The sequence below is a fragment of the Lemur catta genome, chromosome 2, assembly GCF_020740605.2.
Source record: "Lemur catta isolate mLemCat1 chromosome 2, mLemCat1.pri, whole genome shotgun sequence".
In the NCBI taxonomy this organism is placed as follows: domain Eukaryota; kingdom Metazoa; phylum Chordata; class Mammalia; order Primates; family Lemuridae; genus Lemur; species Lemur catta.
The window spans coordinates 67302409-67330387 of NC_059129.1; the positions used below are offsets into that span (position 1 = coordinate 67302409).

The 27979-nt window shown below is 31.5% G+C and overlaps 1 protein-coding gene across 1 annotated transcript in view; it reads right to left on the minus strand.

Annotated features, from left to right (window-relative positions):
• Positions 1-27979, minus strand: part of EYS (eyes shut homolog) — a 1451515-nt gene that overhangs the window by 944240 nt on the left and 479296 nt on the right. Inside the window, 3 exon segments of the mRNA XM_045543805.1 lie at positions 6050-6195; positions 20246-20353; positions 20536-20632. Coding sequence (XP_045399761.1) covers positions 6050-6195; positions 20246-20353; positions 20536-20632 — 351 coding nt within the window.

Sequence of the window (27979 nt, forward strand, 5' to 3'; positions counted from 1 at the left end):
AATGTAACTACATAAAAATATATAAATATTGGTTAGTAGGGAAATATTTCATTTTCATAGGTAATTCAGTATAATTTTGGTTCTTGATCTCTCTCTCTCTCAATATCTCTTTCTACCTCTCTATCTATACACATTTGTATGTGTGTATATGTAGATGTGTACCAACATATAATTGGCATCTCAATCCTAAACAAAGCCAACTTTTTCCATGGTTTTCCCAGTTTGCATTGCTTAAATTCACCTCCCCAACTCTACTTTAATCCTGGCCCCCTATAATCATTTCCTTTTATAATTTTCCCCATGGAAATTAATATCATCTGAAGAGTATCTTCATAGAAATTGTATATCATGTAAAATTATTATCTCTCTCATATGTATCTATATTACCGAGAGGTAAATATGAATGAATGATTTTTTATGGTCATAGCTTTCTGGTCAAACTATGACAGTTTAATCCTCCAACTCTTCCAGGAAGCAGAGTGGCCAGTCTCTGACACACCTGGCTTGAATTGATAGCTAAATCGATTCAGAATTGACTGCATCTGTAGAGACACTATGGCTACCCCAATTACTGCATTTCAATGTCACCTGATGTCCCATATCAGACCATCAATCCAGATGTGAAAACTCCTTCTTTACGATGGCATGTGAGTTTTTATACCCTTCTAATGAATCTTTTGATATTAAGAGGAAAGCTTTTTTCTTCAATATGAATAGCATAAAATACAGTTAACTAAGAGCCATGTACATAAGGACAAGATATTGATAGCTAGCAAAGCAATGACAAGAGACTAAGTCCTTCCTGAATGATGTTTAACATCATTTTCAAACCCTCTGAAATACTGTCTGTGAGAAAATTCAATTTCTTATTTTAGCCACTATATTTTAATATATTAGTGTTTCTTTGTTAAAGCAGCTAATCTTATCTGGAAGAATATATTCAGTTACATATTTTTTCTTATCCTTTATAACTATCTCAAATTCTCTCACATATTTATTTGGATTTTGTTGACTGTGTCTCCCCACTGATGCATAAGTTCTTTTTCAGGAGAAACTTTATTGTGTTCAACAGACTTTCCCCAGGGCCTTGAACAACCCTTGGAATATAAACATTTGTTTGGAAAATTAACAAATAGGAAATGCAATTTTATGCTGTGGCCACTAATGTGGTAATTCAATCAAATAAAGTAATTGGCTATTAGAAGTAACATCTGGATTATAAATCTATAGTATAAATCTTCAATAGTAAACTCTGTAAGTTTTATACCTTCTTTACAACTGTTCCTCTTGCCATTTAAGCTGATATAGAGCTTTAAATAAGTTGCTTTAAGAAGAGTGAAAAAACAGCCTACAGAAAAGAAGTGAATTAAAGTAGTAAGTGAATATTTGTAATTCAATGACATAAACATTATTTGTCAATGTAAAATTTCTATGTGTAAGATACAGCCTTTGATAAGAGAGAAATGGATTAGTGGGTTCTAAGTGGTAAAGGCAAAGGCAATAATTTTTATAAGGTCTTGGCTTGGATATTGCTTGGACCTTGTGAGCAAAGCCCATGGAAGAGACGGTGGGCATCAAAAGCACACCAGCTCATGGCATTCAAATACCAGGGATGATGAATTTCTGCATTTCGTAGAAATTGGACAGAGGAAAGGAGTGACAGATCTCTGAATCAGAAGGATATTGAACTCTAAACCTAAAGTAACTGAATTTTATCTTGAAAAACTTACACATTGACTTAGCACATTGACATTTTCCTATGTTAGAAGAAATTGGACCCATACATTATATTGAATTCATTATTACAGAAATAACCTATTTTTGCACATCTGAGTTGTCAAAATGAATTTTGAATATTGTCACATAAGGGAAAAGTGGTTGAGCCAATTCAGCTGCCTGTTTCTGTATCTGCTCCTGCCTATATTAATAGGACATGGAATTGGTAAATACTATGCTGGTAAAACTATTGCCCTGGAGAAAGAGAAGTAATTATCATTGATCTAAAGCTAAATATAATCAAATGCCAAATATTTGCCAGAATGTTTAAGTTTTATGACTATAGACATATTTATCAAACAAAAAATAAACAGTAAACTATTAGTATTTAAATTCTTACAGATGCATAATGTGTAATTATGAAGTTGAAATTATCTAGCTCTTACATCTTTTATTTCTCAATTACTCATTTTTATATTCTATTTTAATATATCATACTAAAATAGGAACCCATTCTATTTTAATATATCATATTAAATAGGAACTCGGCTGACAAGTTGTAGCAGAGTAGACTAAACTTTGATGGACATTAGAGAAAAAGCGGTGAGCAAGTAGAGATGTGAAGTCTCTTCAGATGGCCTGATAATTAAATTTCACAAGACTATCATAAGTTCAATAGAGAAAATGGGTCCTATGGAAGAAAATAACAGGAAAAGCTAAAGTTAAAGAGTCTATAAAAACCTTTCTATAGCAAGTAGCATTTGAGTTAAGTTATGAAGTCCAGTACTAGAGATAGGAGAGGTGGGGCATTTTAAGCAGCAGAAACTATGTGAATAATATCTTTATAGTAACAAAGAAAAATTACAACTAATCAATCGACCATATTTTACCAAACTATGCTCTCCTCTGCATGTGATCAAAGCTGATTGATGCAATTTGGGTATTTATCTCTATGAAAAAAAATATTCCAAAGACAGCCTAGTTATCTCAAACATAGAGAATATTATAGTGCTTACAGTCATATATGTGTACATGTGTATGAAACATATCTTAGGAAAACTATGCATCACTTAGAACAAAATATAATTATATTTCATTATTCTGAACTATTGATTTGCATTTCTGTACTTTCAGATGGCATTATTTTCAAAGTCATTAATTCTTAGAATGTACGTATTTTTATTTTTATAACATTTCTACTTTCCAGTAAATATATATATATTAATATAGATATACATATAAACAAAGACATGACCAGTGCAATTATATTAAAAGTCCTTAAACACAAATTTATAAACTTTTATTTATATTTTAATAATATGTGAGTACAATTATATCTAGTTGGGTAGAAAGTTATTTGCTAATGGAGTGACTCACTCTATTTGAGAAAGCAATATATAATTTATTATTTTCACTTATCTTTGCTAAATTTGGATAACACTTAAATTGAAACTGAAATTCATAGCCAAAGGTAGACCATCCTAGGAATCTACTGATGAACTGATTTCTCGGTTTTGTAAGATAAAACTTAAGCCTATGATCATATGCCATCACCTGTGTATTTCATTATCACTAAATTCTGTCAGTGCCCTACATGTGTAAATTTGGACCCTGTTTGTGATAGTTTATAATTCATGATACTCTAGATAAATCAATTATAGAATGGCTTTAAAGAATCAAATGTGTGAATGTTGGTTTTATTGTCTGTCTCCAATTCTAGATACTACAAGTCTCCATAAGGATAAGAACCATATCAATCTTGATCACCAGAAAACCTCAACAGCTAATTGAATACAAGGTATAGAGTGAAGAGTTACTGAGTTAATAAATGGTGGTATGTGCACATTTATTGTTTAATGTGATCCTCAAAAAAAATCCATTGATTTAGAGAAAGAAAGATCATAAAATATCCTGGGTATAGAGTCTGGAAAAATATATGTCCTTAATAACTGGATTACATAAATGAATAGACATAGGCAAAGCTAAACTTTTATAATATATTTGGTTACTAAATTTTAACACATTTAATGATGTATTTAATGTTCTTTCCTTTTTCTTCCATGTCACTAATGCCATTTCACTCAAATTTTACTTTTTCTGATAGAGTAAAATTAGGGTAGAAATAAAACTAGAATAGAAAGGGATGTTTATTTTTTTTCCTAGCTCTGCCACTACTGGATGTGTGATCTTGAAAAATATGCAAAAGGTTTAAGATCCTTGTATCTTAAAATTTAAGATTCTCTCAGTAAAACATTACAATGCCATGACTTCCTAGAAATGGAGTAGCAGAGAAATGAGCAAATTTAAATGTCTTTCACAAACCCATAGAGCTTTAGAAGCCTTGAACAAGAAAGATGTCCAGAGGAGGCTAAGACAAAATAAACACTACAAGTGTCTGACAATAACAAAAAGCTTTATGTGTCTATGTATGAAAGAGAAGGTCAATTTGGATGTCAAAAGAGCATGTAAAGAAAGACAAATACATGTAACTCCCTTGGGGGGAAGAAACTTCTGAATGTGCAGTCATATATCTTGGTATAAATCCAAACTTTAAGAGATACTTCATAATTATTTTTTTCTTACTATCTTTAACTGAAATTCTGAAAGCGATACATTTTTAATTTCTTACTTTCCACTGCAGCTAAAGATGAGCATGTGAGCCAGTTCTGCTCAATAAGATATTAGCAGAAATCTTTACTGGTATTCTGGCAGCAGCAGCACTCTTGTTTCCCTGACCTGAGTGTGCATATAAAGACTGGAAGCCCAGCAGCAATTCTGAATCCATGAGACTATAAACACTAGTTAAAGGACCAAGTAAACCACAACCCATCCTGGTACTGTGAAGCCACTGAACCAACATCATAGTTTTTTACCTGTAGAATTCTTGTCAGGTGAGAAAAAAATAGACCCTGTTTATTAAAACCAACAACTAATTGAGTTTTCATTCACTTGTAGCTAAATCAGTAGGCAAACACATATCAGAAAATCTTAATTTGCTACTAGTAGCATGTTAGCCAATGTCATTTATATTTTGTAATGAAATTAGAGAGGTTGTCAAAAGAAAAATAAAATACATGTTAATCTTTCAAAAGTTAAGATAAATTTAAAATATTAGAGCAAGATGTTAACTTTACAAAATGTGTTTCTCAGTGATACTGAGCTCAGTCCATCAGTAGTAACAACAGCAAGAACAACATCATAGTGAGGGGCAATGCTAGTTCGGTATCTATGGTCCCAACCATAAATCTTAATAATTTGGAAGGTTATGGGCAATATGAAACTTAGAAAGTATACCGTTTTTATTGCCAAAATTTAGTGCTGATTATTTATGTGATAAAATCTGTAGATAATGATAATTTTTTTAGAAAGAATTAATCTGAGACATTTTGTGCATGTAGCAATTGTTACCAAGGTAACCTTCTCTGAAGCCATCAAGATTTTTTCAGGAAAGACACCTGCACATTCTTTGCTCAGGTCACTTAACTTTCTCTTGCTTTTTGATCACTTATTCTCTGGAAACACTTCTAGTTTCCTATCATTTTTGTCAGCCTAATTTCCATTTGTCTAGTGTTTTCACTCTTGCCAGCAGAAAACTTAATATTAGACTTACTTAACTAGTTTCCCTCAGGGTAGGAACCCATATGATTCCAGCGCTATAAAATTCAGATATTAATAAACTGAGATTTGAGATTTAAATACATCTTGTCAGACCCAAATCATTAATACTGGAATGCCAAAACAATACAGTTTTTTTTTTTTTTTTGTATTTTGTAAATGCAATTTCTCACCAGAAGTTTAGAAAACTAATGCCTCTACATTCCATTAGTTCCTTGATAACTTTTGCCTTTATGTTTGGATTGAATTTATGTTGTAGAATAACATATTAAGAAAGCTAACTCCAAATCCTGTTTTCTGCTTAAACGTTAAATTCACAAGGGCTTTCTTATTGATTTCTAGTATTTAAGTGTTTAAAAAAATTAATCATTATATTTAAAAAACAATATTTGTGTAACAGGTATAACAATGTTATTTCCCTTAGATTATTCATACAGCAATACTTTTCTTATGTTATAGTCATACAAACATGTTTCAGATAAATTCACTTTAAAAAATGAAAAAAATGTAAAATCTTTAAAATATAACCTTATTATTTAGCAAATTATAGATAAAAACACACAATTTTAGTTCTTATTAAGTTCTTTTACAAGAGACAGAGTATCTTTTGACATCCCTGCTGTGTCTGCATCTGGAAGATTATTTCTGATTTGGGGCATAAATATGAGGTTGTCATTTATTTAGAGACAGCAATATATTGTTACAGTTTTAGGTTTACCTGTGTAACCAGGGGCACAGAGGCAGTTGTATCCATCATTCCTGTTAACACAATTTTCTCCATGTAGACAAGGTGAGGTTTTACATTCATTCACACTCAATTCACAGAAGGATCCATGGTACCCAGGTTTGCAATTACATAAAAATCTAGAGAAAAGTGGGAAAATGAGAAAAAAATCTAAAAATAAAAATTATTTATTATGTACATAATATATATGCATTGAATTCAAGACTTCTGACTTAAATACATGAAAATATATCCATTTTATTCTTTCCTTTAAAAAAATACAGCAATTCTCTTTTTAAAATATTTTTCTTCTCAAATATTCTTCATGTGGGAAATTTTAAAAAGGAATACGTTTGGGGACATAATTACTGTAAACTTGATAAATACTAATACCAAAATATGGAAATAATTTTGATAGGTGAAATTAACTTGATAGAAAAAGTACACTTAGCAAAAAATAGCTGTACACAGTTTTTTGTTTTAGAAGTCTAGACAAAGAGGGTTTACCAACTTCCATTACAATGCTTTTGAGCCATATTTTAATTCAGATTTTCTGAGGAACTCTAATTAACCTCATTCATTATTTTATGACCACAGAAGTCTAATATACCCATGATTTTTCTTTACTCATGCAATGCACATTAACAGACTGAGTGCCAGACATTTGTCACATACCCAGATCCAAGTGTAAATAAAAGCTGGGCTTGCTTTTGAAAGTCTCATGAACAAGTTAGGAATACAGGCATGTAAATATTACGATAAATATATGTCAATAAAGACAGTCCCTATGAAAACACAGCTAACTACAAGAAAAGGTGATAGGAAAGGTTTTACTGATTAGTCATACAGAAAGGGTGGGAGCAGCTTTTTTAGATTACTCATATGAGTGAGAACATGCAGTATTTATCTTTTTGCACCTGATGTATTTCACTTAAAGTTCATCATACTTGAATTTGAACTTGAAGTTCAAGTTCATAATGTCCTTCAAGTTCATCCATGTTGTTTCAAATGAGAGAAATTCATTCTTTTTAAATGGCTGAATAGTATTTCTTTGTTTATATATACCATATTTTCTTTATACATTCATCTGTTAAATAAAATAAGCCAGACAGACAGGGAAGGAGGATGGGGAGAGGTAGGTCAATGGGTACAAAGTTAAGGTTAGAAAGAAAGAATAAGTTCTGGCGTCCTATTGTACAGTAGGATAACTATAGTCAACAATAAGGCATTGGATGTCTCAAAATATCTAGAAGAGAGGATTTTGGAAGTCCTCATTATTATTTCGAAGTCCATTATTTCACAAAGAAATAATAAATGTTTGAGGTGACATCTATGCTAATTACCCTGATTTGTTCATTACATAATGTATTCATATATAAAGACATCACACTGTATGTTATAAATATGTACAATTATGATGTGTTGATTAAAAATTAATAAAAAAGAGTGAAGGATCTTTGTATCAGTTGGACAGAAACCATTAAAATTTCATGTGCAATAACACGTTGGTATAAAAGAGAATTGGATTTCCATGTAAGCAGCAAATTGACTACACTTTCCTATGGTAACACTAGTCGAATTACTGATTCCTTGAATTTATGTTCAAATAGTAAAACTGTTTCTTCATCTCCTCCATCTTGCTAATATATCCCTATCTACAGCAAAAATAGCATAATGAATCTATTGAATGCCTTACTAAAATCAAGATACACTTGTTAATGATACTGCCTTTGATTACTATTGGTTGTTCTCAATGAATTAATGATGATTCCAAGGAACTACAAAGTAGGTAGGAAATGAGCACATAATTCTCAATGTGGCAATGAAAGATATATCAAGAAATGATTTTTTTCATATTGACAAATTTGAAAATGTTATATTACTATAAAAACAAAATAATGATGTTCATCTCAATTTATGCATCTATTTCATGTAATTATGACAGTTCTATCATATTTCCAGAGGTTTCAAAATGTACTTTCTAGTTTGAAATATTGCTTCTCAATGATATATTTATGATAATTATTCCTGATTTGTTCAATCTCTTCTAAATAGCAATTACTCATTCAATTTATAGAATTCTCTCTCACACACTTGCTCTCATTTTAAAAATCACGATATAGTCATATCTCTTGTCCTTTGCCACCCAAATTTTGTTTTCTGTGAATACAAAAGGATTCTCAGGGACTTCATGATTGATCAGAACTTTAAAATCTGGAGACTTGAATAAACAAAATAGGAGATGCTCTTCATTGATGATTCTTATCCAAGTCAATGATCTCTATACTACTTGTCAAATGGTGCTTTTATCAGTTTGTTCTTAACTTACTAGTTGACATTCTGCTTTTGAAAGAGTTTTTCCTTTTCATTCATTCATTTATTTAATTATTTTGTAAAAATTTGGACTCATGGATTCTTATTTTTTCAATGGATCAAATATATAACTATTTTTATTTATTTTGATGTTCAATTTTTTTTCTGAGATTTGGCTAAAGGAATCTCTCCAAACTGGCTTCTCTTTCCTTTTGACATGTCTTCATCATTCTTTGAGCATTATCAATTTCTAGCACAAGATGTTCCAGAGTTATCTAATGACACATTCCCCATCTTAGAGCTGGAATCACCCATTTTTGCCCAGGAGACTTGGTTTAAGTGAAGAATGTTATTTAGAAACCAAGATAATTGATATGTGCATCACTATATGTATGCATAAACATAGCTATATGTATGCATACATTGCTATATGTATACACATAGTTATTAATATATGTATACAACTGTGTTTATATATATACACACACACATTAGCCTATATCTATATCTATCTATGTGCATGTTTTTGTATGTGTTTAAAATGCATACTTATTTATGCATGAATTCATACAAAATACTTTAAGCCTAAAGTAACATAATAGGGTTCATTTCAGTCCAGTCCATTTTTTATATATTAAATTCCTTTTTTTAACAGTGAGAAACTAGATTTTCATTATCTTAATATTTACTTTTGTTCCATCAATTAATGGGAAATCTTTTGTGAACCATCTTATTGTTATGCTGAAGATGTAAGATTTGTTTAGTTTTAATTTTTATTTGTCTGTGTAGTTAATCTTGAAGATGTATGAAAAGATTCAGGTTTCCTCACATACCTAGAATTCTTTGTTCATTTTTCAATTGTAATTTCCTTCCGAATTTTTGCCTTTTGGATCCTTTTATAGTTTTTACTACATATTATATTCATTGTTTGCTTACCTGCTCTTCCTTTAAATATATTTACACTAATTTAAAAATGAGCTTCTCAGAAAGTTCTGCTCTTTCCTTTTTGTGCTTTATTTAAGTATAAACATTTATTATGTAACTTGTTTTCAGAATCTCAAATTCTTGCCTTACTTCTTCAGTTTTTAAAGGTGATCTCACCGTAAATACACACACACACACATATATTGCTTTTCTAAAATCGTCAGTATACAGATAATTATGCAAAGGATTATCTTTATGATTATGGATCATAATAATATTTTCTTTGAAGAATTCTTTACTTCTACTTCAGGAACCTCTTTCTCCTTTTTATTTCAATCAAGAGCATTATTAAATTCTCTCACTTTTGAAGCTACTTCTAGAATCTGAAATTTTCCACACTGTAAAAACATGCTTTATTTTTAGATAAAATAGATTTTGAATATTATTAAAGATAGATAACCCATAGATGCCTGTTTAATTGGAGTGTAGAGGATCTCTGCTTTGTTAATAGCAATGCCAACAAGTCCTGGGATTCTAGTGTCCTTTGTGAATGGCATCTAAAATTTTGCAAAGATTAAAAAAAATTATAGACTCACTACTGATAGGAGTCCTGGCGAACAGACAGTTTATAGCCTGATAAACAATATGAGGGCAAATTTCTGTAAAAATAAACATTTACTGTAGAACAGAGCTTCTACCTTGAATCTCTATGTCTAGTCTTCCCCTGAAGAATTAAAATATACATATATATTTTCTCACTCACACCTTCCTTCTCCTCTGCTCTGCTCTTTTCCAACTCCTTCCTCTAATAAAAAAGGCAAGAACAATGCTGAACAGGCTGCGCCCTATCCTCGCCCTTCAAAACGTTATTTAAAAAAAGGTACACAGGGTGTATCTGAAGGGATCTTCACCAAACTTTCCGCTTACTGGCTTCTAGCTAAAGTGCACAATCTGTCCAGCTTTAGAATCATTTTCCTTTCACTACTGCATGCTGCAGGTCCCTTTATGCTGACCACACCTACTGAGGCTAAGAGAAAAAAATAAAAGCGAGCCAGATTTTATCAATGTCTTAAGTGATCCAGTCAAAGTTATAGTAATTATTACATTTTACATTTAAGGTTTCTAAAACATTTTTCCCTTGTCCTAAAACTCAGTATTAACAGCTTTTAAAATACACAGGCACATATTTAAAAATATAGTGTATCTCAAAGACAACAATTAAGATCATGAAATATATTTTTGATGAAATAAAAATTTCTAATTTAAATGCAAGGCTTTTACTCCAAAAGTTTTAGTGGAACTACACTTAAATATGTTGTCAAAGTATTAGAAATTCTTGTTTATATTATATTTTAATTTGATGGTCACCCTAAATTTTTCAGATAGGTTTTCAAGATACTTTTCCACCCACTAGGATACATTTTAATAGATGACTTCTGAAGAAAATTCAATACATTAAAATAAAGATAAAGAACTGTAATTTACATAAAATTATATTGCCAAAGTGAAAGAAGATAGAAAAATACAAGATAATCACAAGAACTTATAGCCCTAAAATTAGCCCATGTTTACATTTTATTTACATTATTCTTTTATCCTGTTTTTATCTTATCCCAGATGACAGAGAAATTAATAAGTAGATGAATCATTTTATGCTTCTAGAAAGCTGAGTTATTTTAAAATATAATCATTAAGTAGATTAAATAATATTACAAGATCAAAGACATAGCATAGAATTTTTAAATGAGTTTTGATTTAAAAATGAATTTGCAATGACCCTGGATTTATATTTCTTTCAATAGATAATTTTATAAAAGTCTATGGCCAAAAGAAAAACATAAAACTATTATATAAAGTATCACTGCTGAAACTGACTGATAAGAATGTTTTAGCCTATATTAAAGTAATTCAAATTTTGAAAGAATTTATAATATATTTTAAATATTTTCATACTTTTTTCTTGTGATACTGTAACTGTATATCTGAACCACAGTTCTTTATGATTAATGAGATTTCTTACTTAGAAAATGAACAATCTAAGTATTTGCAATATGTCTTTATTATATTTACATATAAATATATACATTAATATATTTTATATGTAATATACTTTAAAGGTATTATATTTGCAATATGTCTTTATTATGTCTACTATAATTGACTGCACGTGGATGTGGTTAACCTGAAAAAATGGTGTTATAGTAAAGTCTCTGTTCAGTAGAATAAAAGTTATTTGAATTGATGACTAGTTTCTAGGCACACGATTTACAAAACAATGTACATATTTTAGTCTTTTAGTTAGATGAACATTAATCAATCACTTTCAACTTTGTAGCAGTAAAGAACTGCTAAACTCATGATTATGTCACATTGGTAGGAAACAATATGCTTGTTGATAATGGTTTGGCCATGATAATCACATCAGCGAAATGTTTGGAAATTTTATTCTCATTTTTTGTAATATTCCAGGCATTGTTATTATAATAGTTCCGGTGAATTTTGTATTTAGTTGTAAATTTTCAGCAGATGGATACTGTTGTGAATGATCTAAGTGAACTGATGACAGTGACTAGAAAGAAATTAATTCTTTTGGACAATATAAGTTACCAAGTGTCAGAAAATGTCAATTCCAGTGTCTACTTTTGCAATAGATTCATAGATTAATTGGGGCTGTCATTCGTATGCTGTCACATCTCAGCAAACTCATTCTAAAATGATGTCATTAGAGTTAAGCATTAATTGTTGCAGGCCACAGTTTCAATAAACATGAGAGAGAATGGGACAGATTAAAAAGATGAATATAACCATTAAGCATATTATATAGTGAATTACTTCTTCAATATTTTTCTTCTTTATATGTCTAGAGTTTAATTTACTTTGCACTAAATATAAAATTATTGGTTTTAAGTGAGTTGTTAGATTATATCAAACATTTTAATGGATAATTTAATATCAATAGACTAAAAACACACCAAAAGAAAGGTTTTAAATAAAAAAATTCTTTCAAAAGAGATAAGAAAATGTGACTAGTTTGTTTTTCAGCTCTTAATTGATGTTTGTCTTTGAAATATTTTAATTTGCTGAAAATGGCATTTATTTCAAAATATTAAAGGGGTACAAATGTTTGTGTTACATGGATGCCTTGTATAATGCTTAAGTTGCGGCTTTTAGCGTGCCAATCCCCGGAATAGTGTTCATTGTAACCAATAGGGAAGTTTTTACCCAACACCCTCTCACACCCTCCCCCCTTCTTGGTTTCCATATGTTCTTTACATCTCTTTGTGATCGTGTGTGCTTATCATTTAGCTCCAAATTATCAGACAGCACATATGGTGTTTGTTTTTCCATTCCTGAGATACTTCACCTAGGATAATGGTCTCCAGTTCCCTCTAAGTTGCCGCAAAAGATATTATTTTATTTCTTTTTATGGCTGAGTAGAACTCCATGTTTATATCTATATCTATATATATATACACACACACACACATATGTGTATATATATATATTTTCTTTATGTATATATATCACATTTTCTTTATCCATTCATAAATTGATGGACACTTAATTCCACATCTTTGCAATTGTGAATTGCACTAAATTTAGCATTCCAATGCAGGTGTCTTTTTGATAAAATGACTTCTTTTCCTATGGGTAGATACCCTATAGTCGGATTGCTGGATTAAATGGTAAGTCTGCTTTTATTTGTTTGAGGAATCTCCATACTCCCTTTCAGAGGTTGTACCAATTTGGAGTCCCACCAACAATGTACAAGTGTTCCTTTCTCTCTGCATCCATGTTAGCATCTACTGTTTTTTGACTTTTTAGTAATGGCCATTCTGACTGGGGTAAGGTAGTATTTCATTGTGGTTTTAATTTGCATTTCCCTGATGATTAGTGATGTTGAACATTTTTTCATTTATTTCTTGGCCATTTGTCTATCTTTTAAAAGATAAAAAAAAGGCTACTTGCCAGATCAACCAGAAATAGAAGAGAAAGGACTCAAATAAGCTCAATCATAAATGACAAAGGACATAATACAACTGACACCACAGAAATACAAAATACCACCTGTGAATACTACAAAAATCTCTGCACACACAAATTAGCAAAAGTAGAAGGAATGGATAAATACCTGGAAATGTACAATCTCCCTAGGCTGAATCAGGAAGAAACAGAAATCCTTAACAAATAACAAGCAGTAAGATTGAAGCAGTAATAAAAAATCTACCCCCCCCAAATAAAAGCCCTGGACCAGATGGATACACAACCAAATTCTATCAGAAATACAAAGAACTGGTAACTATCTTACAGAAATTACTCCCTAACATCAAGAAGGAAGGAATCCTCCCTAACTCATTCTATGAAGGCAGTATCACCTGATATCAAACCAAGAAAGAACACAACAAAAAAAGAAAACTACAGAGCAATATCCCTTGTGAACATAGATGCAAAAATCTTCAACAAAATACTGAAAACTGAATCCAATATCCCATCAAAAAGATAATTTACCTTGATCAAGTGGGTTTCATCCCAGGGATGCAAGGATTGTTCAACACGTGCAAATCAATAAACAAAATTTTCCATATAAAAAGAAACAAAAACAAAGACCATATGATCATCTCAATAGATGCAAAAAAGCATTTGATAATGATGCAACTCTTTCATAATATAAACCCTCAACACACTAGGCATAGAAGGAACATACCTCAAAATTATAAAAGCTATAAATGACAAACCACAGCCAACATCATACTGGATAGCATTAAGTTGAAAGCATTCCCTCTGAAAACTGAAACAAGACAAGGGTGACCGCTGTCACCACTTCTGTTCAACATAGTACTAGAAGTCCTAGCCAGAGAAATCAGGCAAGAGAAAGAAATAAAGTGTATACAAATTTGGAAAGAGGAGGTCAAACTATTGCTTTTTGCTGTTGATATGATCTTGTATCTAGAAAACCCTAAAGACTCCACCAAAACTCCTCAAATTGATAAATAAATTCAGCAAAGTTTCAGGTTACAAAATCAATGTATAAAAATCAGTAGCATTTCTATACACTAATAATAGTCAAGCTGAGAGTCAAATTGAAGACTCAATACCACTTACAATAGATGTAAAGAAAATAAAATACCGAGGAACATTCTTAACCAGGGAGGAGAAAGATCTCTACAAGGAGAACCATGAAACACTAGGAAAGAAATTGAAGATGATACAAACAAATGGAAAAACATACCATGCTCATGGATTATTAAATATTTATATTTATTATTAATATTATAAATATTATTAAATATTTAAGAATGCTCCATGTTATTAAAATGTTCATGTTGCTCAAAGTGATTTATATATTCAACACAGTCCCCATCAATATACCAACATCGTATTTCACAGATCTAGAAAAAACAATTATGCTTCATTTGGAACCAAAAAACAGACCAAATAGCCAAAGTAATCTTAAGCAAAAAGAACAAATATGGAGGCAACATCACATTACCTGACTAATTATACCATAAGGATGTAGTAACCAAAACAGCATAGTACTGGTATAAAATTAGAAACATAGACCAATGGAACAGACTATTGAAATAAAATCATCTACCTTTAACCAACTGATCTTTGACAAAGCAGGCAACAACATACACTGGGAAAAAGATATCCTATTCAATAAATGGTGCTGGGAAAACTGGATAGACAAGTGCAGAAGAATGAAACAGGACCCCCATCTCTCACCATATATACAAATTAATTCAAGATGGATAAAAGACTTAAATGCAAGGCATAAAACTATAAACACTCTAAAATAAAATGTAGGAAAAACTCTTCTAGACATCAGCCTAGGCAAAGAATTTATGACTATGACCCCAAAAGCAAATATAGCAACAACAAAAATAAATAAATGGGACCTAATTAAATTAAAAAGTTTCTGCAAAGCAAAGGAAACAATCAACAGAGTAAATAGACAATCTACAGAATGGCAGAAAATATTCACAAACTATACATCTGATAAAGTTTTAATAACCAGAATCTACAAAGAACTCAAACAATCAGCAAGAAAAAACAACCTCAATAAAAAGTCGGCAAAAGACAGGAAAATGGCAATTTTTATAAAAATTTACATCACGTAATTTTCTAAGAATAGAATAATCAACACCCACAAACCCATCATCCATAGTTAATTCATCTTAGTATTTTTCTACGTTTTTACAAAATTTTTAAGGAAAAAATATGTAACACATATGTACACACACACACACACACACACACACACACACACAAACACGAGAAGTGCCTATCTGTCCATCCAGATTCATTCTTTTCCATTCCTTTCTATCAAGAGAAAAATCACTAAATTGTGATATATTTCTCAAAATGTTATATTTCACTAAATATGTGCTTCATATCATATTATTCTGAGACTTTTTTCACTCAATCAGATATTTCAATAGTTAAGTGATATATATTCCTATAGTTTTATGGTAAATAATGTATGGCTTTTTTATTTATAATTATTTCATATTTTATTTGTTTAGATTGCTTCCAAATTTTACCATTATAAAGATATTGCAAATGCATATCTTTTTTTCATGCAGCCTTTACACTTAGTCAAGATTTTCTATTGGGTATGTGTATGTTAAACTTTACAAACACTTTCTCCAAAATAGCTCTTCATCCTCCCATGAAATTTTATGCCTGGGGAAGAGATAAAATATCTTTTTATTTTAGATTTCCTAAATTTGTTTTCTAATCACTTATTTTTCCTTTTCTTTGAGTTGCTCATTCATAGTGTTTCCCTGTTTTTCACATTCTCTTAAGCTTACCCTAAGCCAATGCTTAATGAATAGTTTTATAAAGGCTTCTACTCAGTTATCACTAACAGCTTACTGCTTCAAACATCTGCCAGAGGAAGGTTTTAAGGCCCTGCCATAGAACAGATTGGAAAGATAAAAATCTGTGGTGGATTGTATTTTTTATCTTATTTATTTACCATTATTCTCCTTGGCCAGAGTTTCATCATGGACAGAGAATGAGTCCTTGCCCTGCACTTTTGGGCATGTCCATGATTCTTTAAACAGTGATCTATAGGTAAAAGTAGAAGGGTGCTATTTCAGAGCCTAGGGTTTAAGATGCTTTGCATGTTTGTGCCTTTTTTCTTGAGCTTCTGACACTGCTTGAGAACAGAGTGGTTCAAAGGGAACAAGACATTCAGAACAGAGGTTTATAACTGATGTACAGACCTGAAAAAGCTTCCCACACCTCAGCTGTGTTCCAGAGAAATCTAGATGAATCAAACCTATATTAGCCAAATTTCAGAAGATTATACATATGAAAATAATCATAAATGATTGTTTTTCTTTAACCATTCAGTTTTCCATATTTTTGTTAAGTAAAAACAGAAAACCCACATAGTAGATATAGTAGATATCTCCTATAGACAGATGACAGTTATAGCTAAGGAACTTAAATCTCTAAATTCACTTTAATTTCCCTTGGCAGTAGAGGCAAAATCTCTCCTGTGTTTTAGGGAACTTGTTCTTCTCTGTATAAAAACCTTCTTATAACTTCAGCTGGAAGAGTTGACTTATAAACTGTTGCCTGTTTTCTGTGGCCCAACCCCCAACATTTCTCACTGGTTTCAATCCATAAAGAGTTAGATTCCATTGTTGATGATGAGAGAAGAAAATATTCTGGGAATAGATAGGGTATACCCTAAAAGAGACATAACCTCACCAATCTGTACTGTCACAAAGTTGGCAATTGTATATGTGGGACTGAATCTGAGGTAGTCAGACCAAAGTAGAATAAATATGCTTCAAATTAGCTGAATTTATTGACATGAGTGGAAAGAGAAGATTTAAAGTATTGATATGAACATGTGGGTGTAGTGTTAGGTAGGCCAGCTACTCAAAGATAAGATTTGATTTCAGCTTAAGTTAATGAGGTAGAAATGTCAGAGTTTTCTTGGTATAATATATATTAGAGAGTGCAGTTCATAGATTCCTTGTTATAAAAATGTTAGAATGGAACTACTATGTGTAAATTGTTCATTTACCCCTAATTTCTATCCCCAGAGAATATAAGAGGACCTTCTATACTTCTAGGAAAAAAATCCATTGACTCAGGAGAGTCTTCCATTCACCAAGTATTAAAAACAAGTTTGGTGAGGAGACACTAATGTTCTTGATGAGTTCTGTGTTGGTAGTTTTTATAGGCTGGAAATGATGGTGCTGGAAGTTGCGGTGAAATTGGGTTGCTTGATATGAGTTAGAATGAAATATAAGAATGCACAAAGACTGCTGGATATGCTTGACTATCAGAGACAAAACAAGCAAATAAGCACATAAATTAGAGAAATGGTGGAGATCAATGGATTGATTCACAGTAACTGAGTGGAGATCAGAGTGGAGATCAATGGACTGATTCAATTAACCATGGCAGTGATTAATGGCCGAACTGGTTTCTAGAGATGAAATATATGGACAGTCTATTATTGTGCTAATTTAAATATACAGAATGAAATGTATAGGTCTGCGGGACAGAAGCATAATTCAATTTGACTTTGTAGGGATTCCAGCCTCTTACACAATTCCCATATCTAAGCTATGTCACAGACTCAGTCCCTCAACTGACGGCTTGGGGTGTGCCCTTTTGAAGAATAATCTTTTATATAGTTATAGGTGGTCCATGTGTCTTCCTAAAGCCTTCCTCAGAAAAATCTAAGGCCATTTACCAGTATGACTATTCACAGGTGAAAGAAAAATATTCAGACCTTTTAGGAAGTATTAGTACCGGTTCTGAAATTATGCTTACCTCTGAAAAGCCACTGCTTTACTTGTAGGAGCACAAGATTACTGAGGTCAGGGAAGATGAGATCACAAATCCATGTTTTGTTTGGTTTTGTTTTTTTCCCCACAGTACCTGAATGTACAGCGTAGTCGATATACTTAGTAATAGAATCTCCACATTGGAATAAGAACTATTACGTAGAAAAGCTCAATTGGAAGACCTTGTCATGTTCGTTCAGAATCATCAAGACTTTAAACTGAAAGCAGTTCTGTATTCCTACGGGACTTACAGTGATTAGTGTCACCTTAAAAGGCTTGAGAGCTGCAGGGGTGGTGATTCCAGATATCCCCATTCATCTTACTAGATTAGACAATGAAAAAGCTAGATAGGCCATAGAAAATAATAGAAGCAATAGAAAACTATTGGAAACTTAAGCAGGATCTGAAAAAATTTCAACAATTTTAGATGCTGAATGTCTATCAAGACAGATAAACAGAGCCCCTAGTACTTGAGTCCAGATGTAACTTTGAAAAAGAGTTCTTTTGTATTCTAACCAGTGAATCTCCAGTTGAAGCTGTCAAAGTGTTTTTTTAAGATATTTTCAAAGACCTAAATAAATAAAGAGATATTAATTCTCCTCAAATTGACCTACAGATTCAATAAAATTCCTATCAAAATTCTACCTGGTCTTAGTTTGCTTGTTTGGATGTATATTATGTAGAATAAAATTTAACAGAATTTATTCTATTGATTGTAACAGACAAAATTGACAAAAATAACTAAATCTGCCTGAAAAAGTTAAAATATATGATATTTCTTCCCATACTTGTATTGAATATTTCAAAGATAAGTAATTAAGATTTACGGCACTAACTGAATAAGCAACAGAATAGAAGCAAAGAAATAGACATATTTTTATTGGGAAACTTGATCTGTAACCAACAAGGCATTAGAGTTTAGTGAGTAAAAGATGGACTTATTCAATACATATAGCAGACACATTACTTACTTGTGTGAAAAAAATGAACTTAGATTTCTACTTCATACTACATATACTCATATACACAATATTCCTTATGTATGAGATTTAAATATAAAGGAAAGGACTCTAAATATTTTAAAAGGAAATATAATAAAAAATTCTTTTGTCCTAGTGTAGATAAAACATCACTAAATAAGATATTAGTAAAGTGTAAACCACACACAAAGTAATTGAATAATTCAAGTATATTAAATTTCAGTTTTAGTACTCATAGAGAAAGTGAAGATCTATTTCAACTAGCAGAAGATACATTCAATACATATGGCTAATTAGTAATTATAATATATAAATATTCTTACAAATCAATAAGAGGAGAATAATGGGCATATGTCATAATTAGGCATTTCTAGAAAGAAAATATTAAATATCTAAAAATGTATGAAAAATTGCTCAACCTCATGTTATCATGAAAATGCAGAGAAAAACCACAATGAGATATGACATCACACACAGCCCAAAATGGAATATTCTGACAATGACCATAGGAACATTTATTTACTGTTGTTAGGAGTACAAATATTCCATTTTTCAAAATGAAATGAAAAAAATAAACATGATTTAGTAAATGTACACATTTCTACCCAATAGTTCAACAATTCTATTTCTAGCTATGTAACCTAGAGTAACACTAGTATTTGCATATTTGGAGAAATAACTGAAAACCTTAATATTATTGTTGGTAAAACAAAAGAGTTAAATAACACAAATATCTATGACCAGTAGAAGGGTAAATACATGTTGGCATATATTTAAGATGGATTATTCTATAAAAGTTAAAAATGAGCAACAGATACAGCATTAACAGGTGTAACAGGAGCATTATGTTCAACAAAAATAATTTTCAGAAGACCATCCATAATATTATTTCACTTATATTAATATGCAAGATAAAGAATGTTTTGCTTAGGCATACATACAAATTGTTAATATTGTAAATTAAAGGCAGGTGTGGTAAATATAAATTCATGATATTTGATACAATTGGGTAGGAGAGAGGAGAATGTATATGGGACAAGCACAAATGTACCAGTAATGTTCATTTTCCTAAGGTGCAAAATGGGCACACATGTGCTCAATTATTTACTAAATTACTCATAAAATAATTAATGCAATTAAAAAAAGCCCCTCACCTGTTTGCCACATCCACACAGGTTCCATTATTTTTGCAAGGAAATGAGGAACACTCATTAATTTCAATTTCACATAGAGGTCCAGAAAATCCGGGTCTGCAAATACATCTTTTAACCAAAAACATTAATAACTGCATTAGTATAATTGTATAAAATCAAAATTTCAACTAATTACAGCAAGGAAAATTTTTAATAATTATAAATATTGCTTAATTTGTCAACTGAAATTCTTAACATGCATATGTCTAGATACATAAACATGCATCTGGATAGTTTTTGGTTTTCTCTACCTGAAATTGTTGACCCCATTTTCACAGTCCCCATAATTCTGGCATGGAAGAGAGAGGCACTCATTCATGTCAATTTCACAGTGTTCACCTTCAAATTCTGCAAAGAAAGACGAGATGGATCTTTGCATAGAGTGTAAATATCAGAATGAATGGTAAAGAGTCAAGAGACCATGTTATGGTTAAAAAAAGAAAAGGAAAATACCTCATGTCAAGCCTCTCATAAAACTCTATTTCATATAATCTTTGCATAAAAACATGCCAGTTTCTAGATTAATGAGTTCAAATGAAAGAATCAAGGGAGGAACACTCTACTAAATCCCTTGAGAAAGTAGAGTTGTTGCTAATGTTGTGTTGTTTTAAGGTATTTAAATGTTTGAACAAGAAGAATTGAAATGATCTGGAAAGCAAATGAATTAATGTGATGACCAATCTTAAAGTAAAATTGAGCTTCAATGATCGAATTTATTCAAGGCAGTTAGCAGATGAGGCAAATTATTTAATTGTTTTTCATATCTAGTGATTCAAAGAAAACAAATTATTTTGATTCATAGCTACATAATCAGTCATCCATTTAAACATATGCCAGTTATATTAAAAAAAACAATGAAGGTGAAAAAAAATTATACAGACTGGTAAAAAGAAGAAGTTGTAATTTTTTCAACACATTTGCATCATAAAAATCCACATGATATCACTCTTAAAATACAATTAAATATTTCAGTAATTATGGTAACTGGTTAAACAATCAATTTCATGGATATATATTAAGTATAACAAAATATTAATATATACTTACAGTCATTTTTTGCCTGTTAATATTTTTCCTATGCTAGTTCAAAAATATAAGAAACAGGATTTTCCTTTTCCTTTTTCAGTGATAAAGCTAATCAGTAAATAATTACAGTAACATTATAGATGTTAATATGCAGTCACACTTATTTAGTTTGAGGAACAGAGGGTCATTCAAGTTACTTTAAGACAACAGGCACCTGGCTGGGCATGGTGGCTCACCCTTATAATCCCAGCACTTTCACAGGTTGAGGTGGGACATCTCTTGAGGCCAGGAGTTCAAGACCAGCCTGGGCAACATAGAGAGACCCTGTCTCTACAAAAAATTTAAAAAATTAGCCAGCTGTGGTGGCATGTGCCTACAATCTCAGCTTTTTGGGATTTGAGGCAGGAGGATAGTTTGAGCCCAGGAGTTTGAGGCTGCGGTGAGCTGTGATCATGCCACTGCACTCTAGCCTGTGTAGTAGAATGAGACCCTGTCTCTAAAAAAAAAGAAAGGAAGAAAAGAAAAAAAATTGTATTCATTGTTTACATAAACATAGACTGGAATTAATTGGACCTGAGAAGCATCTGAATGGAAAGGGTGGTCCAGTCACCTAGGAATGGTTGTCTTCCTCTCATAGTACCTTCTCATAGTACCTTCTGTCTTCTCATATAGCTTCTTCTCCTCTTTCTATCACAAATATACCTTTATATTTAAAGTTTCAAGTCATTTGCAATGTTGGCATGCAAATGAGATGGCACAGCTTCCTTGGTCTCTATGTCTATATTATGACATTTCAGCTTCAGCACCTACTGTTCAATGGAAAATTGCCACAGTATTTCCTCACTCAGATTCCCATGACAGAACATGAAATTGACCTACTTTATCTTTTCACACCATACCATGCCACAAGCCACTGACATTTTTGTGTTGTCTACCATTAGATCAAACTCCAAACCTGCCTTCCATTGGAATTTAACAGGGAGGTTGATATTACATCCTATAAAATCTGGCTGCCTCTTTAGCAGGATATAATATGGAAAACTAGAAATTACTCAATCCAGAAGAAAACAAAAGAGAAAAAAATGAACAAAGTACAGATACAAGAAACAGAAAACAAATAGCAGGATGGTTTATTTAAAGACACAGATATCAGTAATTACATTAAATATGATTAAAAAAATTAAAAGGTAGAGGCAGACTAAATAAAATATCAGAAGCAACTGCATGATACCTAAAAGAAATTCATTTAAAATATAATGACAAAGATAAGTTAAATTTAAAAGATGGAATGAAGGTATACTATGAAATACTAATTATAAGAAGGTTAGAGTGCTTATGTGACTATCAGACACAGTAGTCTGCAGGACAAGCAATATTTTTAATTTGTCTTATTTTTTCTTACTCAATTCTCAGAGGCTTCAAGTGATATGTGCTTATAATTTATTCATGTCCTATATGTGGTATCCTCAGCATTAAAAGCAAAGTTAAAATGAGTTATCTCCAAGTTAATATGGTTCTCCTTATTTTAGATGAGCAAGCTGTTATTACTCCAACACACTCTATCATCCTTCAATCACCATAGCTGTTTTTATATTTAAGTTATAAATTTCATAATATGGTTATAGACAGCTTCTATTTTCAAAAGAAGTTCAATTCTTTAAATATTTGAATGTAGTTAGATTTTTTTACAAGTTAAAGATTTGGGAAGTCAGATACATTTCACCATTCCTACTTTCAGCATGATTCATTTTCTCCGGGAGGCAGGGTAGCTTGACACTAAAGTGTTTCTTCGGAATGTTCTTCTGAGGCACTGGAACTGAGGGGCACTGGCTAGCTAAAGACAAGTGCCAGTGAGCCGCCACGGTTTCAGTGAGCTGATGAATCAGAACACTCAGGACCTGATAACTCCGACAGCTCACAGGATAATCTTGTTTTTCTTGATTTTGCCTTATTCATTAAGTTTGACATTTCTGAGATGGAGCTTTGTTACCAACTAGCAACATACGTCAATGGGCTGAGGAAATGAGATTGCTGAAATGCAATAGACATTGGGAGAAAAAATAAAGTAGATGTGGACTGCATTCACAATAAGCCAAAGATTTGCTGAAAAAGCTTATGTTTTAGGGATTTAAAAAAGTGAAACGTGTATACAGTCGTGTAGCATACAATGTCTTGGTCAATGACAGACCACATAGATGACAGTGGTCCCATAAGATTATAATGGAGCTATATAAAGGAGTAGACTATGCCATTTAGGTTTATGTAAGTACATTCTATGATGTTCACAGGATAATAAAATCGCCCAGTGGTATTTCTTAGAATGTATCCCCATGTTTAAGCAACACATGACTATATACTTAGTCTCAAACAATGCGTTCTATGGTCCTAGGTGGTTGGCTGCACCAGCTAAAAAATTATCCAATAGAAAGTTCAGTGAATTAAGTTTATGCTATTCCTCTGCTATTTATTGCTATCCAGAACTGTTCAGTTGAATCTACTTTGTTAACTGCAGTAAGGCCTTTACATGCACAAACAGGGAATCATTCTTAAATGGATACTTTCTTGATCCTTTTCTTATATTGTCTTGTCTGCGTATTGCTATACACATGAATGGTTAGTAAATGATATTTTTTTCATACTTCCCTACTCCCACAAAACACATATTAATGAGTTAATAAGCTTACCCCTCAAATCTAGGATCTAAATCAATCTACATCACAGGTATCATTTTTAAAATTACTTAATATTTTCTCATTTCTAACAAATGCAGCCTTTTTGCACTTGATTGTCTAGAAGGTATCAAATGGAGTAGAGTACATTAACAATAGCGAGATTTTTAGGTAGCATTTTATCATTCAGGACTATAATAACCTTCACTTTGGAAGTGGTATCAGTTGGAGTAATTGGAAGCGAAAGTAAACAGGAAAAAACCTAGTGGATACCACAACACGTATTCAAACAAGGTAGTTAAAAATCATAATATTTTAAAATAAAAACTAAAAATATTAAAAATGAATTATTTTCAAAAACATTAAAAGGTATTATTTTCATTTCTTCTTAATCTAATTTCTCTAGATTTTAAACTTTATTAAAACAAAAAACCTCAGAATTCTCTTAGCAAATCAGAATTTTTTAATTGTAATTTTAAAACATTTTTATACAAATGTTAATATTTTCTAAAAGAATTAACCAATATTAGAAACAGCTATGGATTTAACTTTAAAAACTATAAAATATGAATACATAGGACTAATATTTCTATTAATAATAGGCCTCAATAAGGTTTTTAACATCAATTTTAAAGTAAAGTTTAAAAAAAAGAATAGAAAAGCTAATATTTTAACTTTAATAATTATTTAACATGTTTTAAGTTTAATTGTATATATTTTTTGAAGAATGTTCTAAATTTCCACAGCCATTTAAAGTTAATAGAAATATCCTATTATATGGGCACATGTTTTTAATTGTCACCAGGAGTAATTTTTAATTTAGACAAACTGTTTTGTCAAATGACACATTTATTTGGTGCAATTATACACCTTAGATAATGTGGCATTACCATAATGATAGTATATATATGGGAATAATAGACACATTTATACGCAATTACTTGTCTCTTCTGATACTACAAATCCATCAAGCTTAGGATCCCAATTATAAATCAATAGTACATGTAAATGGCCTGATTCTGCTTTCACTGTAACAACTTAGAAAACATCTTTGTCACATTTTAATTGTGCTTTAAGGAAACTTTTGTTCCTTTCACCTTGGAGACATATAGATTAAGAGACTAGATTTGGAAACTAAGCCCTTTACATTAAATTAAAACTATTTGATAGGGTGACTTCCTCGCCTATAAACCAAGGTATAATTCAAAGTAGAAAGATAAAGAATCATTCATAAAAAGAACATTAGAAAACAAATATAAAGAATGAAATGATTTTAGATCTCCAACTATACACACATATGCTAATATAGTAATTCTACTGTACACTATAAATACACATATTCACATGCATTTTATCTAAAGCCATCTTTATCTCCTTAATCCTCATGTGGTTTTTATATTCTATTTTTTTTACCAGCATGAAGTTGAATCCAGTTCCAGTTAATTAGCTGGAAACCTCTTCCAGTTAATTAGCTCCTTATCTTCACTATATGTGTTAACCATTACTCATTTTGTTCATATGCAATATAAACAAAACATTAACTTAGGCAAGAAATGGGATTTATTGGTAGCCTAGTTGGGAGGGATACCAGGAAGTTTGCAGAATTGAAGAAAAGAACTATAGGAACTGCCAGGTCTGGGTCTCATTCTTCTTCCCCAAATGTTTCTCTCCTACTGTATACAGATAATTTCCATGTGAAAAGAGCATGGTGGTTGGCTTCACCAGCTGAAAAACTCTGGCAGAAAGAGAAAGCATCAATTCCAAAGGAATCTGAATGCCAATATTCTAGTTACATGCCCAGACTTGGATCAATCATTGCCAGAGGGATGGGATTTACTATGTGTGTTAGTTTAGTTTCTTCCAAAAGAAGAATCTGAGATAATGATTGGTTTACAAGTATTTTATTAATATTTGAGAGGCAATCCCAGGAATTACGGCAAGGGAGTGGGAAATATAACAGGGAAGAGAGCGGTTTAAAGAGCAATTTATTGCTATGGACAACTGAAGCTCCACATGTCAGAGATCCTCTAAGTAGGAGTTGTCACACTAAACAAGAAAGTTCTATACGTATTCACAAGTCTTCATTCCTTGTGCATATCTCTGCCATATGTGGGAAAATTCCTACTGAATTGTACTTTAATGGTTAGTTAACTTGTGTTTCTCCTTTAAATTTTTTGTTCCTTGAGGACATATATGCACCACGTTTAATTTCTCCAGAACCTATCTCAAGACTTGACACATCATAGGAAATCAATGCCTTGTTTGTTGAATCAGTTAATAAAGAATAAAATTATTAGATTTCTAGAACACTATCAACATGCAGCTCCAAGACTGATCTCTGTTGTGTATAGAGCACTATGTAGAGAGGCAAAATAATATGTTTACTACAAAATAAATTTTTAGGCATATAAATTGTTCACTTAATATGCAAAGCTAATACTATTGAGGTGTCAAAAATAAACCCCATTTGCTTCTAGGAATCTTATGAAATTTGCTTTTTTATGTGCTTTTTAAAAATTTATTAAAACACTGATTTTTCTAATCATAGAAATGCCTCCAAACAAGATTACATATAAAACAAACCTGCATTTATTTTTTTAATTTTTATTTTATTTTTTTATTTCAGAATATTATGGACGTACAGATGTTTTTGTTACATAAATTGCTTTTGTACAGTTTGAGTCAAAGTTATAAGTGTGCCCATCACCCAGATAGTGTGCATTCTACCTGTTAGGTGTGATTTTACCCTTCCCCTCCTTCCCCCTCTCATCTGCTTGATTTCTGTTCAATTTTACTTCCATATGTGCACATGAGTGCTGACTGGTTACTTCCAATTTAATGGGGAGTACATGTGGTGATTGTTTTTCCATTCTTGTGATACTTCACTCAGGAGAATATAAGAATTCTAGAAGAAAATGTTGGAAAAACTCTTATAGACATTGGCCTAGACAAAGAATTTAAGAAGAAGACCCAAAGGCAATCACAGCAACAACAAAAATAAATAAATAAATGGGACCTGATCAAATTAAAAAGTTTCTGCACAGCCAAGGAAACTATCATGAGAGCAAACAGACAACCTACAGAATGGGAGAAAATAGTCGCATCTTACACGTCCAATAAAGGGCTGATAACTAGAATCTACTGAAGCAAATCAGCAAGAAAAAAATCAAATGACTCCGTTAAAAAGTGGACAAAAGATATCAACAGCTTTTCAAAAGAAGACAGACTAATGGCCAACAAACCTGCATTTAATTATTATCCACATGGTACTTTTCCTACCTATTTTTCAGTAGAAAATATTCACAATATTTACAGAGACCAAATTTATTCACCTCAGTTCTAATCAGAAGACAGAAGCATTGACCTTGCTTTCTCTTGGAAAATATGATCACAGTAGTTCTGGAGAGTTACTATACCTATAGTTTTTAAGTAGCTCACATTGCACTAAAAAGGATTACGACAAGTTTCAATCATATTGACCAAAATAGCTTACCTACTGAGCAATCAGTTTGACACAAATTCAAAAGTCTCGGTTATTCTACTTGCTGGTCCTTCAGGGTAATTGTGAATGCCATTTATAATTCGGTAGTCTAGCATGCAGTCACATTATTACTCTGGCTCTGGAATTTTATCTATACTCATATTTATGTTGTGAGAGACCCTGTAGATTGACTAAAAACTGTGAACAGAAATTCAGAAATACATCCACTGAACCTCAGACCTTAAAACTTATTTGCTTGTGACCCATCATATTCTAGTCAATTGACAAACACCAGCAACTTGCAGAGAGATCCAGTGGAGTTTCTAAATCCTTTATTTGTAGAATATGTTAAGTCTTCTAATTTGTTGTAGTTTTTAAATGTTGGTGCTTGTTAAAATGGAATTTTATCAAATATTTTCTTTAAAAAAAGGATATAATAGCTTTGACATAGACCCTATTTTAAATAACAGCTATTAAAATAACCCAGGGCAAAGCTCGTAAAATATTTAATAGTGAACC